Source organism: Diospyros lotus, chromosome 7 (genome assembly GCF_014633365.1).
Source record: "Diospyros lotus cultivar Yz01 chromosome 7, ASM1463336v1, whole genome shotgun sequence".
NCBI lineage: Eukaryota > Viridiplantae > Streptophyta > Magnoliopsida > Ericales > Ebenaceae > Diospyros > Diospyros lotus.
The window spans coordinates 9,438,400-9,453,709 of NC_068344.1; the positions used below are offsets into that span (position 1 = coordinate 9,438,400).

The 15,310-nt window shown below is 37.9% G+C and overlaps 1 protein-coding gene across 1 annotated transcript in view; it reads right to left on the minus strand.

Annotated features, from left to right (window-relative positions):
• LOC127806185 (uncharacterized) overlaps positions 1 to 15,310 on the minus strand; it is a 55,092-nt gene that overhangs the window by 2,984 nt on the left and 36,798 nt on the right. The window contains exons 7-8 of the mRNA XM_052343305.1: positions 9,873 to 9,973; positions 9,592 to 9,760 (exon numbers count right to left, since the gene is read on the minus strand). Of these exons, the coding sequence (XP_052199265.1) occupies positions 9,592 to 9,760; positions 9,873 to 9,973 (270 nt within the window). The remainder of the gene's footprint in view (positions 1 to 9,591; positions 9,761 to 9,872; positions 9,974 to 15,310) is intronic.

The following is a 15,310-nucleotide window of genomic DNA, read 5'->3' on the forward strand; positions in this document are numbered from 1 at the left end:
GGGTCACTTATAAAACACAAGCTTGTATGCTCCTTTACCTGAACCAAATAGACCTTAGGAGCATGTTCACATAAATTTTGCTAAGAGGATTGTTTTGGTTTCGCAATAGTCAATACATATCCAAAGATGACTCATTTTGTTCCACATCAGAAGGCCTCTAATGCATCTCATATAGCTCATTAGTTTTCAAATGAGGTAATTTGTTTGCATGGAATACTTAGAACACTCACTTTAGGAGGGGACGAAGTTTTTAAGCCACTCAAAAAACTTTGACTAAACCTGGAGCTATGCTTTGGGTTAGCTGCACATATCATTCCCAAACAAATGGACAAATATAAGTTGTTAACCACAATGTAGGTAGTGTGCTTAGATGTTGGGTGGGTCATATAACCAGATTAAAGGGACTTAATTTCACCACAAGCCAAATTTGCTTACAATAGTAAGGGACTAGATCAACCAACAAATCTCCTTTTGAAATCATCTATAGCCATCACATTACTAATTTCTTGACCATTTCTCGGATCCTTTTCATAGTGATGAAGTGGGATCCCTTTTATAGTGATGAAGTGGTAAAGTGGATGAGATTGGTTAAAATATAAGAGAGGTATAGTGAGGTGAGAAGCTTTGAGCTTCCAATGCTAAATATGGAGTAGCAAATAAGCATCATAGGAAATTATCATTTCCACTAGGGGATTTAGTTAGCATTCACTTTTGACATGAAAGATTCCTATCTAGATCATATGGTATGCTAAACCAATGAAGTTTTGGACTGTTACACATTTTGAAGTAGTCGAGCACTGATGCCCATCTTCTAAATATAAGCTTTTCTTTTACCAATCACACAAGTATAAAACTGATAGCTTATAGCAGATTTTATCTAAACACCAGCTTATTCAAAAATCAACTCTAGAGCTTATAAGCTCCTATGATATAAGCTAAGCCAAACAGGCTCTAAGTGATCTTGTTAAAATTGGAATAGTAACATTGTAGTAGATCAGTGTGTTAATCATAAAAGAAGCATAACTTTTTAAGAACATATTGAAAGTTAAGCTTTGCTTAAAATCAAGGGCTGATTTCATAATTTACCCATTTGTAATATCCTTTAACAGGTACAAACGTTCAGATGTTCATCAATAATCCAACATTACTGATTCTGCAATTCCCTAACTCAGAAACTTTCAGCAACAATGAATCAAGAACATCCACTTCCATCTCTTCTCTGACATCAACATAACCACATGCCGATAAGAAAACAGCAAAAACAGAACCCGTTGAAGGCATCACACTAATACAGCAACCACCACTCCAACACTTTCCAACATTACAGCGACAGCACTCCAAAATCTTAATTGAAACATCAACACACGCCACGATCCATCATAAATGTGGCACCCAATGCTTTGTTTAAGGTATTGAGGGAGAACTGGATTGAAAAGATGTACAGCAAGCCTGAAGTCAACTATGGCATAAGTTGCCTATACATGTATTGTGTGTGATGAGCATTGTGTTTGTGCGCACTGTCATGCCACAATTTGCTGAGATGTATTCTCATCTGTAAAACACGGACACGGCAAAAAGGTCGCCATGCCAGTGTCACCGGCGTGTCGAACGCCACGGCACAGCAACACGCTGGAGATACGTGTCGGACACGCCCACATGGCATGTCCAACACTCCTTTCGTCATTATCAAAGGGACATGCGGGGGTCGCGTGCGGCCGCCCGGGGGGGGGGGGGGGGGGGGGGGGGCGCGAGTGTCCCCTTACGGACTCGGCAAAGAAGAACAGTTGCCGGCTGTTCGACTGGTCTGACTCCGATTTATTGTTGCCGCACGACTGCTGGACTGGGTTCTTCATCTGATTCTTAGGTCTCCTTATTGAAGTTTCCTTTAACCTGTATTTAACATCATTCATCAGTTGTCCTGTTGGAACTGGAAGTCTGGAATGTGAACGAGAAAGGCAAGCCCGTGCCTCGTTTCCGTTGAGTAACTGGCAGACTGGTGTGGTGCGAACTGTAAAATTGTGAGATCGTGTGATCTCCGGTGGACTGGCATCATCGGCGACGGTGAGTGAGAACTGCTGGACTGAGTGCATCTGCCGATTGCTGCTTTGCCCAACGCGGGCTTACGCGCCGGGGATACTCTCCCTAACTGTAGATCAGATTCAGATTTATCTCTTTTGTTAAAAATTATAAGACCGAGTAGCCAGAGCCACGACATCCCAAGTATCAATTTATTAATATATGTAAAATATAATATAAAATAATATATACTTTACTGTATGTATATGCTTTATTATATTTCAAGAACATTTTTTGCTATATTATTTTATATTAGAAATTAGATTGATTACTATAACATTATATATATTATTTGATTAATATATATTTTGTATTTTATTTTTATTATATTGCTTTACTCAGAGATGGATTCTTCTTCTCATGTTGATGCTACTAATATTCATTTTGAGGAAAACTTGGATCTGCCTTTGTGGAAATATGTGACAAAAATTAGTACTTCTCAAAAGGGAGGGGGGAATGTTCAATGGCAATGTAACTTTTGCAGTGAGAAGAAGTCCGGCTCATATACAAGGATTAGAGTTCACTTGCTAAAAATACAGGAGAAGTGTTGCACCTTGTAAGAAAATTCTAGGAAATGATTTCATTGAGGTACATGTAAGGATCCTACGGTTCGCTTAGTGTTTCAGTAGAGAATTAGGATAGATTTTAAGAAAAATTAGGACAGAATTAGAGAAAGGGAGAGAAAAATAGAAAAAGGTAGAAGAAACAGGGAGATCGAGAGGGAGAATTCGGAGGAAGAGAAGCTGAGGGTGAGACAGAGAGAGAGTTTGAAGAGAGGAAATCAGAAGATTCAATTTATATATTTCTGGATAATTCATCTACAACCACTCTAATAATTTTATATAGTTATTTCAACAACTTAATAGAAAATACAAGTAGCAAAATTAACTGCTACTAATCAACTTACCATAATTAACTACTATTCCTGAGAGAAAATTTGTTACATTAACCCTACTGTAAACTATTATACATCCTAAGGTCTTGACATTTTCCCAACCTTGAAATATTTCTTGTTCTCAAAAAATACAAAACCTTACCAGGCAACTCTCGGGAAGCTGGAGTGGAAGTGCTGTAAATAAGCTTAAGAATGCTACAACTTCCCAATCTTAGCTTGTTTTTCCTTCTCTTCCACAATTTGGATGGAGAAATTTTGAAAAACCACCCATGTAAGCATGACAAGTTGTCCATAGCTCTCATGTAATCATCGATCGGGATAAAACCAGAATCAACCACTTTGTTTGTCATAGTTAGCAGTTGAAACCTGCCAATCGTTGTTCACACAAATTTTTCTCATCACAGCTCTTTCAATGTTGGTCGGTTGGAGTCCAGAGGATTGACTAACTGTGTCCGTCACTTCCTTTAATAGTTCATCACCATCTAGTACAAGTAAGGATGTCAAACACACATCCGTACCAGCAGTTAATGGATTTCGGACAGACCAACTGCCATTCACTACTGCAGAAATATTTGCAATAACCTTCAAATGCAGCAATTGAGAAATACAGACTCACATCAGATACTCAGATAAAAATTGTCTGAGAGCATCAAAACTAAGAGTTGCTGCAACACTAATTTCAGTCATCAATCCATCCTTCAATATAGTAGACATAAATCCTAATTGGCTAGCTGGAGTAAGAACAAACAAAATAGTAAGAGTATTGTTCTCCACAACAAAACCTTGATTTCTTCAACTATCTTTCTTAGCTTCCCTCTAGCTATAAAATGTCTTCAAAATTCCTTACAGCTTTGAATTTGCTCTTTACTGAGAGAATTCCTATTAGGACCATAACTCTCAGGAGACTTCCCAAGGCTGCTACTAGGACATGCCTTTGATTAATTGTAATTCTAGAGGTTGAGCAATCAAAGTTCTTATATTCCAAATCCTGTCATGCACAGAACAAGCATGATATCCAACTCTCTTTTGTCTCCATCTTATGATTAAAAGAGAAATCAACATCCCTCATTTCAGCGAGTATGTCTTGCTTTCTTGAAACACCTGTTATAGATACATCTGTTACAACTAGCATCAGAAATTGGTTTGCATCTTTTGCAATCTGGCTTCCATCTTCTGGAATGACAACAATACCGTCATACTATTCAGGGTTAGAGTCTTTCATGTCGACAGTAAGATATTCTCCTGCTAGTGCTATCTTTACTTTCTCGTTGCTCGTTTTAACCAAAGCTAAGGAATCCTTAGCCTTCTCCAAAATCAAAAGCAATGGAATAGTATTCTTAAGAACTCCAATATCGATTCCATTCCTCACAAGATTCCAATCCTGGACACTAGCTAGGCCTTCAGTCAATGGACTAATCATCAAGGGTAACATGGACTTGGCTTTCTCTATCCCTTCATCAACTACTTTATCATTTTCCTCCTATAACCTTTCAATAGGTACATCTTGATTTATCAGCTTTGCATCTGGTTGCCTAACAACTTTAACCGAATTCATGTCTACAGAATTCTCCTTCAGGAGTTTCAATAATATTTCCAATAGGCAAATTGCTGTCCTCTGCAACATCAGCTGCCAATATATCTCCATCCACATCATCTCCAACATCTAAATCAACATTCTCATGATCAAAACAATCGAGACAATCATCTTGAATTTTCGGATCTGTTGCAGGTAAGTCAACAACTTCATGCAGATTGAATGTCTTAGGTAGGAGTCCAGCTCCTGCTGAAACCGATACTATAGTGGACTTTGTATATAGATCCCACTAATCTACTAACCTTCCAATTCTTTGCAAACAAAGTCAGTCTTTCGTCCCTTCAGTTGATCATTTGGTTGATGTTAACCAACCATTTCTCTAAAAGTTCTTGAATGTCTCCTCCTATGATTGTACGCCCTTTTCCTTAGACTGCTCCATTTTAAGGAGCTCCTAAGGCTGTAATGCTTCATTAATAACGTTCTTCTTATCATTGTTTTCTTCCTTAGACATTCCAAAGTCCTTTTTCACTAGAACAATTTCATCTCTTTGAGTTGAACTTTAAGATTTGACAATGGAGTTCTGATTCCATCAACTATTCTTGGAATTCTAATTCCATAGACGAGTAAGGTACGAAGCTCCAACCGAACATGATCTGATCCATTTCTTTGAGGAGAGGGAGGATTTCCACCAATCACAAGATTTGATTGCTTCTTTATACTAAGTGGATCAAAATATTCACTGGAAAGCAAGCAAGTTGGTAGTCTAATTTGATTTTGTCTAGTGAACATTATCATGAAATTATGCATCTCTTCGTGTATCACCCTACCTATTTCCTCGCACATTCAACTATTTGCATTATCAAACTTATTTTCCATCGCCTCGTACAATTAGTTTAGTCATCGCTGTCAAAATTCGAACAAGAATTTCTGATCAACTGCTTTACTTCACTTCAATTCCGAGTCAAGTATTATTGCACTCTTCTTATTGTGACCCAATCTATCTCAAACACCCGGTTCGATAGAATCACCTGACCTTGCTTCGCTATCTCGATCACAAGGATTCACTGGAGTCCATTGCAATAACCGAGTATCAGCTGCTATGAATCGGCCTCTTAGAATCGATCGTCGCACCAATCAGTAACCTTGAACTTCCGACTGAAATGAACTGCTAGGCAATAGATTCGATTCCACCTTCTGACTCGCCTGTTGCAACAATTTCCTATACTCGCCAAAATTTGCTTAGCTCTGTAGGTATCACCTTTATTATACCTCCTAAATTGATTGCCTCAGTTGCAGCTTCCTCTAAATTTGCCTGCGATCAGCTTTCAAGGATAGCCTTGCTTGTCTGCAAATTCTAATAAATTGGAACTGCTCTAGAAGTTGCTAGAATCACCGTTGAAAGTTAGTTGAACTACATTCGCTTAAATTGTTAGTGCAAAAAATTAAGGAATCTCAGCCAAGAAAAACCTTGCTTTGATACTAAATTGTTAGGATCCTAGGGTTAAAGAGAGGGAAAAACAGGAGGTAAAAGAAACAAGGAGATCGAGAGGGAGAATCAGAAAGAATCAAGAGGAAGAGAAGCTGAGGGAGAGAAAGAGAGATCTGTGAGAGAGAGAGAATGGGGGAGGGGAATCAGAAGATTCAATTGATATATTTCTGGATAATCCATCTACAACAGCCCTAATCGCTTTATATAACTACTTCAACAGCTTAACAAAAAATACAATAAGCAAAATAACTATTGGTAATCAACTTAACAGAATTAACTCCTCCTCCTGAGGGATAATCTAATACACTCAACTCTACCATAAGCTACTATACATCCTAAGGTCTTGACAGTACAAAAGTTAGATGATGAAGTTGAGATAGCAAAGAAGAACGAGCTAAAAAATTTTCCTTTGCCTCCTCAAAGTGGTTCATCAAAGTATATTGTATTAGGATCATTAGGGGGTTATGTACAAGAAAGTGTTAGCTCAACAAAGAGAATAACGAGTGAGTGAAAGTAGTGGTAGAAGTAGTTCTCGTTCCAAAGCTTTTAATATGCAAGCAAATAATGAATTGCATGCTAACATTACTAGAATGGTTTATTCAGCTGGTTTACTGTTTCATCTTGCTAGGAGTCAATATTATGTGAGTTCTTATACCTATGCAACTGCTAATGCAATTCCTGGTTATTTGCCTCCTGGATATAATTTGTTGAGGAGTAGTTTGCTCCAACATGAAAAGGCACATGTTGAAAGATTGTTTGAGCCTATCAAAGGAACTTGGAGGGTAAGGGCCATTAGTATTGTGAGTGATGGTTGAAATGACTCACAAAGAAGACCATTAATTAACTTTATAGCAGTTTCAGATGGTTAGCCCATAGTTTCTGAAAGCTGTTGACTATTCAGGGGAAGTTAAAGATAAGAAATTTATTACTAATCTGATGCAAGAGGTGATCAATGAGATTGGGGTTGATAATGTGATTCATTACTGATAACGCCAGAAATTGTAAAGGTGCCAGGCAAATCATTTAAGGATTATTTCCATTTTTTTTTTTTTTGGACTCCTTGTGTGGTTCATAGTTGAATTTGGCATTGAAAAATATTTATGCAGCCAAGAATCATGAAAATAGTGAAGTTACCTATGACACAAGCAGTTGGATTACAGAAATTCATGATGATGCTTACAACAACAACAACAACAACAACATATCCAGCCGTTATCTCACTATGTGGGGTTGGCTACATGAATTCTAGACTTCTATGTGGGTTACATCCCAATAGATAGTTTGTCTAGAATTCCTTTAAAGTTGTTATCTGTTGCAGATACACAATTTTGCAACAACTATAGTAATGTTAAAAAGGCTCAAGCTTATCAATTGTGGTCTGCAATCAATGGGGATCAATGACAAATGGTCATGCTACCAAGATGATGATATGATTAAGGCAAGGTTTGCGAGTGACAAGATTTTGGATGAACTTTGGTGGGATGGTGTTGATTATATACTTTGAGTTCACAACACCTATATATGACATGCTTAGAGCTTGTGACACAGTTAGACCTTGTCTCCATTTAGTCCACGAGATGTGGGATTCTACGATTGAAAATGTGAAGAACGCAATATACAAGCATGAGGGGGAAGGCTAACCGAATCATCTATCTTTTATGAGGTGGTATATGACATCCTTATTGATCGTTGGACAAAAAATAATACATCACTCCATTGTTTAGCTCATTCTTTGAATCCAAGGTAATTCTTTCTATCTTTTTCTAATTTAATTTTATATTGGGTGCTTGTGTTTTTGTCATTTATATTCAAACAGATTTTTATCTTTTTTTCTTTTTACTCTATGTTTTACTAAAGGTTTTACAATGAAAAGAGGCTCCAAGAACATCTAAATCAAATTGCTCCACATAAGAATTTGGACGTAAGCAAAGAATGGGGAAAGTGTATGAAAACATATTTTTCTATAATGAGAAACGTGTTAGAGTTGCTACTAAATTTACAAATTTTCATTGATGAGAAGGGGAGTTTGCAAATAGTGACTCTATAGAAGACAGGTACTCGATGTATTCTATTATATGGTGGAGCCTCCATGGTTCTTCAACTCCTTAACCTCGGGTGGTTAACTTATGCAGCCATCATCCTCTTCATGTTGTGAAAGAAATTAGAGTACTTGCTCTTTTGTGCATCCCATGAAGAGAAACAAGACGACCCCAAAGCATGTGCCGAAGATTTAGTTTTCATTCATAGTAACCTTTGCCTTTTGTCAAGAAAATCCCCACAATATGTACAAGGAGAGACTAATATGTGGGATATAGCTAGGGATTTGTTTAATTCATTTGGGGATGTTGGGATGCTTGAAATTGATAATCTTTCTTTGGATGAACCAGACTTGGAGGGTGTGACTTTTGTAGATAATATTGATGATGTAAATGAAATTGAAGATCAAGCAGCTAAGGCCTGAAGTATGAAGGCATGAAGGATTGATTTATGTTTAGCGTTTATATAATTCCTAAATCTAGTCTTTATTATTATTTTTTTTAATCTTAGATACTCGTTTTAGATCTTTTGGTGTTTAAATTCAAAATAAGTAATGAGATTAGAGCTACTTATTGGGAACTTCATATTTTGAATTTTAAATGCATATTTATGAGTTTAGAATATAGTTTTGGTATTTCATGTCACTAGAAATATAAAAATTTAGTTCATTACCTAGCTTATCCCAACCCGTGTCCTAATTTTTCGAAAAATGTCGTTTCCCTATGTCCCGTGCCCGTGTCTGTGTCTCTTAGATTCTCATACATTGGATTTCATTATTCCAGACCAAGCCAATTGTAAGAACACAAGTTTAAGCCTAAGAGAAGCAACTATCCTACAAGGCTACAAAATCTTTGGTCAAACACCTCCCAGCAGCCTCCGTTAACAGGTACCAGCATTTAATAACGTCCTTTAAGTCTGCACAATCTCATTTTTATCCATCTAAATCATCATTCTCAGCACTTACATTTTATTTATTTGGAATGATTCACCAGATTGGCAGTCGATTGAGGCAACAAGTCAATTTGAAGAAAAAAACTAAAAAACAAAACAAACTACTAAATTTAGCTGCTTCCAAAATTGATTAGAGGCATGCCTGGGTTACTCTTTTCCTTTTGGAATAAGCCCTTTGGTAATCTTGCTCAAATAAAAAACGATATAACTTGCTCCATGGTCATTTACTACATCAGTCCATCCAATGATTCACAATTTAGTTGCCTATTGGGGAAAATGTAAAATTACATCCTCAAACGTTACAGCACCAGGGGACTTAAAAGATTGACTCAACCTTAGCTTGAAAATCAACCGTTAAGATGTAAATTATATATTTAAAGCATTTTTATCAACATATTTTAACATACACATCTATGTATTCAATTTTGATTCATAAGCAATAACATAATAATCTCAAGGTCATGATGTCACATAATGTGCTCTAGACGGAGAGGTTCTTTAGAAACCACTCTAAAAATATGATTTCATGCCTTCAATTTTAGCACCAATAAAGTAAGAAAGTTTATAATTTCAAATAAAAATTCAAGAAATTTTGGATGCTGTACTTACAAAAGCCGTTCATGACAAGCTTTCTTAACAACTCCGGATGCATCATGTCCTCTGCAGATATCAGATTAAGCCAAGATGAGACATAAGGAAGTCGAGATGAAAGAGGATAAACAGCTGACAGAAATGCCCCTAAAGGAACAGGAACATTGAGAGCCTGTGCAGGATCAGCCTGTACAGAAAATTATTTCATATCACACCTTTGGAAGAGGGCATCCCACCTAAGACATACACAAAGATAGTTACACAAACAGTACCCTTCCCTGCATGTTCTATCAACTTACCAGGGGAAGGAAAAGTTTGAGCACTGATTTTGAAGATGTATAGTCTAGTGACGACGCCAAAGTACCAATAGCTGCCAACCCAGGTTCTCTTCCTTTAAAACCTTTTCAGACAACCAAAAAGGGCAAGAAAGGTTTAAAATGATGAATAAAATATGAAACTATCTCGAAACTTAAAAATAGAAGTATTCTTCATAAAGAAAATCAGTACTTGTGATACTATGACATTTATACAAGGTCCAACACAGACACATCAGTCTATTCTTATCAGCAAATCAGTGGGGGAGGGAATTCTACAATGTGCTTCCATGGACAACACAGCTAAATCTTTGCTGGTAGCCATACCAAAGGCCTTTGAGACACAATACAGTGGAATTGAAAAGATTGCTAAATTATCTGCTCTAAAGTAACAGCACAAAACTTTGCCACATGTACAAGTATACTAAATGTATGAGGTATGAACTCCAACAAATGGGCGTGAAACAATCACTTTGATCATCTTTCCTGTAGCAGGTCTAAACAATATAGTGTAAGAAAAGCTGTAATTGTATTTCTCATCTCTATATCGTAGGGTAAATCAGCCCATATATACACATAGAAACATACAAAGCAGGAAAGATTACAACAAGGAACTAAACTTGTAGAAATAGAAGTATTTCTTGGATATAGAATATTCTTTGTATATCTTAGATTCTATGTATATTCCTATTTCCTTTTTATTATTTTCCTTTTGTATTATTCTCTTCTTCTATAAAGAGAAAAGGAAAATCATTGTATTATTTGAAGAAATAGAGAATTATATTTTCTCAATCTTGTTTAGATGGTATCAGAGCTAAAATTAGGATTAAATCACAGTCATTCAACTGTGAAACCTTAATTTCCTCATTTCCTTTGCTATACCCTAAAAGCTCTATGTCCTTCAATGGCCATCATCCGACTGCCGCCGCCCTTACATCGGCCGTTGCCTCTGAGATTCGGCCATCCCGATCGCTGTTGCATCTTCAGGTGTTGTTGTTCTCCAGTAGGGTTCCCACCTCTGGAACGGTCGCGAACCCTTAGCCTCTCGCAAAGGTTGGCTCTCATCAGTTGCACCTATAGCGGTCCTTGGTTGCGAAGATCAGCGTTGCATCGCTCTCCAGAGCAGCCCCTACTCGTCGTTCGTCCTGCGTCCCATCACGCATTGGACAATCGCACCTGTTGTTGTCGAGAAGGTCGGCTCTGCATCACACACCAGAGCCGCCTCCTTCGTTCTTGCTGCTTCGTTCGTGCTTCGCTAGTGCCGTTTGTGTTGCTGTTTGTGCTGGACCTTTATTGTTTAGATTGGGCAATTGAGTACCCAGATCTAAGTATCCAGATCCGTGGGTCTCTGCTAGGGTGTCCAGATCTATATAGCTCCAGATTCAGATCCAGCTGCTAGTGGGTCCTTGCTTCTGCTGCCCTGATCCATTTATTCAACCATCATGACTGACTCTGTATCTTCAGTCACTCCGACCCAGCAATCCCAGTCTTCTCAAGACCAGTTTCGCGTTCCCCGAAACTCCTCCGACTAACATCCGGTACAGATTACGACCATTCGTCTCAATGGTACCAATTTCCTGCATTGGTCGCAATCTATTCGTATGTACATTCGAGGTCGGGGAAAGATTGGCTATTTGACTGGCACCACATTAGCCCCAGACAGTAAAGACCTGTTGTATGACACTTGGGATGCCGAAAATTCGATGGTGATGACGTGGCTTGTTAACTCCATGGAGGAAGAGATAAGTTCGAACTATATGTGCTTCTCTACAGCAAAAGAACTATGGGATGAAGTCACTGCCATGTATTTCGATTTGGGGAATCAATCCCAAATCTACGAGCTCAACTTGAAACTTGGTGAGATTCGACAAGGTAGTGATACTGTCACCATATATTTTAATTCTTTAAAGCACATTTGGCAGGACTTGGATCTCTTCAATACATATGAGTGAAAAAACACAGAAGATTGCAAATATTATCAGAAAATGGTCGATGCTAATCGAGTATTTAAGTTTCTCGCTGAACTCAATGTTGAGTATGATGAAGTCCGAGGGAGGATCGTCGGTAGAAATCCACTCCCGTCTCTTAGTGAAGCCTTCTTTGAAGTTTGGCATGAAGAAAGCCGAAGACTGGTTATGTTGGGCAAGAAAAAAAGTGGAGAAAGTGGGCTATCTGAAAATATGGCGCTTGTGACTGCTGATGCTAATGCTGGTGGGCGGCATATTACGAGTCAACGAAAGGCAGAAGAAAAACCTCGTGTTTGGTGTGATCATTGCAATAAACCACGCCATACTTGGGAGACCTGTTGGGTGCTTCATGGCAAGCCAACCAATTGGAAGTCTAGATCGAAGCGATCCCAACCTACTGCTCATGAAGTTGATGCAGGACCATTCAACAAGGAGCAACTTGATCAACTTCTACGACTGCTAAAGCCTAATCTGTCCCCTGATACACCCAATTGTTCTTTGGCCTATTCAGGTAGAAACTCTTTTGCCCTATCTAGCTCTTTTCAGTCTGTTCCATGGATCATTGATTCAGGGGCATCTGATCATATGACTAGTTTATAGCATCTGTTCAACTCGTATATTCCTTGTTCTGGTAGTAAAAAAATAAGAATAGCCGATGGTAGTCTTTCCCCTATTGCAGGTAAAGGTCTCAATAAACTTTCTGACAATATTGATTTTCAATCAGTACTCCATGTTCCTAAACTTGCTTACAATCTTCTTTCTGTTAGTAAACTCTCCAAAGATTCTAACTGTCGTGTTATCTTTTTTTATTCTTATTGCATTTTTTAGGCCCAGAACTCGGAGAAGACGATTGGCAGTGCTAGAGAAATAAATGGGCTCTACTATTTGGATGGGGATGTCTTGCGTAATAAAAAAGCTCACGGGTTGAGTGGTATTAGTTCTACTTCTGTTTCTAATCAAATAATGCAATGGCATCTTAGGCTAGGCCATCCTAGTTTTCCTTACTTGAAACATTTATTTCCTACATTGTTTAAAGGAGTGGATTCTTCTATGTTTCAATGCGAGAGTTGTCATTTATCCAAAGATCATCGTGTTAAATTTCTTTCAAAACCCTATTGTCCTTCAAAACCATTCTATTTAATACATAGTGATGTTTGGGGCCCTTTTAAGGTCTCCACTTTATCTGGAAAAAAGTGGTTTGTTACTTTTATTGATGATCATACTCGAATTTGTTGGGTTTACTTACTTGCAAAGAAATCCGATGTGCCTAGAACTTTCAAGGATTTTTTCCATCTGATTGAAGCTCAATTTAACACAAAAATCTGTATTCTTCGATTTGATAATGGCACTGAATATTTTAATGAATCTTTGGGGGTGTTTTTAAAAGAAAAATGAATTTTACATCAATCCACTTGCTGTGAAACTCCCCAACAAAATGGTATTGCTGAACGAAAAAATCGACATCTACTCGAGGTTGGTAGGGCCATCATGTTTTCTATGAATGTCCCTAAATACCTCTGGGGTGATGCAATTTTAATAGCTTCCTATCTCATCAATCGTATGCCCACTCGTGTTCTACAGTTTCAAACCCCCTTACACTCTTTAAAACAACTCTCCCCTCTCTGTCGTATATATTCTGAGTTACCCTTAAAAGTTTTTGGATGCACTTGTTTTGTTTATGTTCCTCAAATATTTCGTTCCAAATTGAATCCCACAGCTGAAAAATGTGTCTTTCTGGGCTATGCACCAAATAAAAAAGGGTACAAATGCTTTAATCCTATTACCAAAAAAACTTATATTAGTATGGATGTGTCTTTCCTCGAAACTCAACACTACTTTCCCAAAAATCATCTTCAGGGGGAGCATATTGAGAAAGAAGATAATTTTTTGAATTCTAATGTTGAGGAGAATAATTACTTAAAACTCTATGATCCTCGTCCTACCATGATTGGTGCTCCCCTCCACTCTGATAAACAACTCAAGGATATAAATGTTCCAAATATTGTGGAACAGGGTGTGTCTGGTTCACAGGTGCCTAGCGTGATGGGATTGGAATCAGGGAGAGAATTACCACAAACGGATCAAAATATTCCAAAACCGGAGCTTAGTTTTATATTAGAAGACAAACCCTGAAGAATACTATCAATCCGAATATTCCTCTAACAATTGAACAATCGACGTATTCGAGTGATGGGCTTTCCGATAGTTCTTCTTCTTCTCATGGTAACTCTAAACTCACTCCTCTAGATTATTCTTCATTTGATTCGTCTGATCTTGATGTTCCTATTGCTACTAGGAAAGGAGTGAGATCTTGTACCAAACACCCAATTGCTAAATACCTGTCATATAAAAAATTGTCCAATCATCACAAGGCCTTTCTTTCAAATATTTCTAACTTGCATGTCCCATGAACAATTCAGGATGCCCTTGGTGACCCAGATTGGAAGTTAGCAGTCCAGGAGGAAATGAGTGCTCTTAGAAATAATGGAACTTGGGAGATTGTGAATAAACCAGAAGACAAGACAACAGTAGGTTGTAAGTGGGTATTTACTATAAAATGTAAGGCAAATGGGAGCATTGAAAGATACAAAGCAAGGTTGGTTGCTAAGGGTTTCACCAAAACATACGGCATCGACTATCAAGAAACATTTGCTCCAGTAGCTAAAATAAACTCCATTCGAGTTCTCCTCTCCCTTGCAGTGAATCTTGATTGGCCACTCCACCAATTTGATGTTAAGAATGCCTTCCTAAATGGTGATTTAGAAGAAGAAGTGTTTATGGATCTTCCACCAGGGTTTGAAAAGAGCCTCGGTACAAACAAGGTATGTCGTTTAAAAAAATCATTGTATGGTTTAAAACAGTCTCCGAGAGCGTGGTTTGAAAGATTTGGAAAGACGGTAAAAAGTTATGGTTACATTCAGAGCCAAGTAGACCACACACTATTCTTTAAGCACGCCGACGACGGTAAGAAAGCAATCTTAATTGTCTATGTGAATGATATAATAATGACTAATGATGACAAGGGAGAGATTGAACAGCTTAAGAGGAGATTAGCTCACGAGTTCGAGATCAAGGACTTGGGTCCTCTAAAGTATTTTCTTGGGATAGAATTTGCAAGATCTAAGGAGGGGATCTTTGTCAACCAACGTAAGTATATTCTGGATTTACTCAATGAAACAGGAATGCTTGGGTGTAAGGTTGTTGAAACTCCCATTGAACCCAACTTAAAACTTCAACCTGCCGAGGCCAAGAATATGGTAGAAAGGGAGAAATATCAAAGACTTGTAGGTAGACTTGTCTATTTATCCCATACTCGACCAGACATAGCCTTTGCTGTAAGTGTTGTAAGTTAATTTATGCACTCACCTAGTTCACAACATTTTGAAGCTACCTACAGAATTCTGCGATACCTAAAGGGAACCCCTGGGAAAGGTCTACTTTTTAGAAAACGTGGAC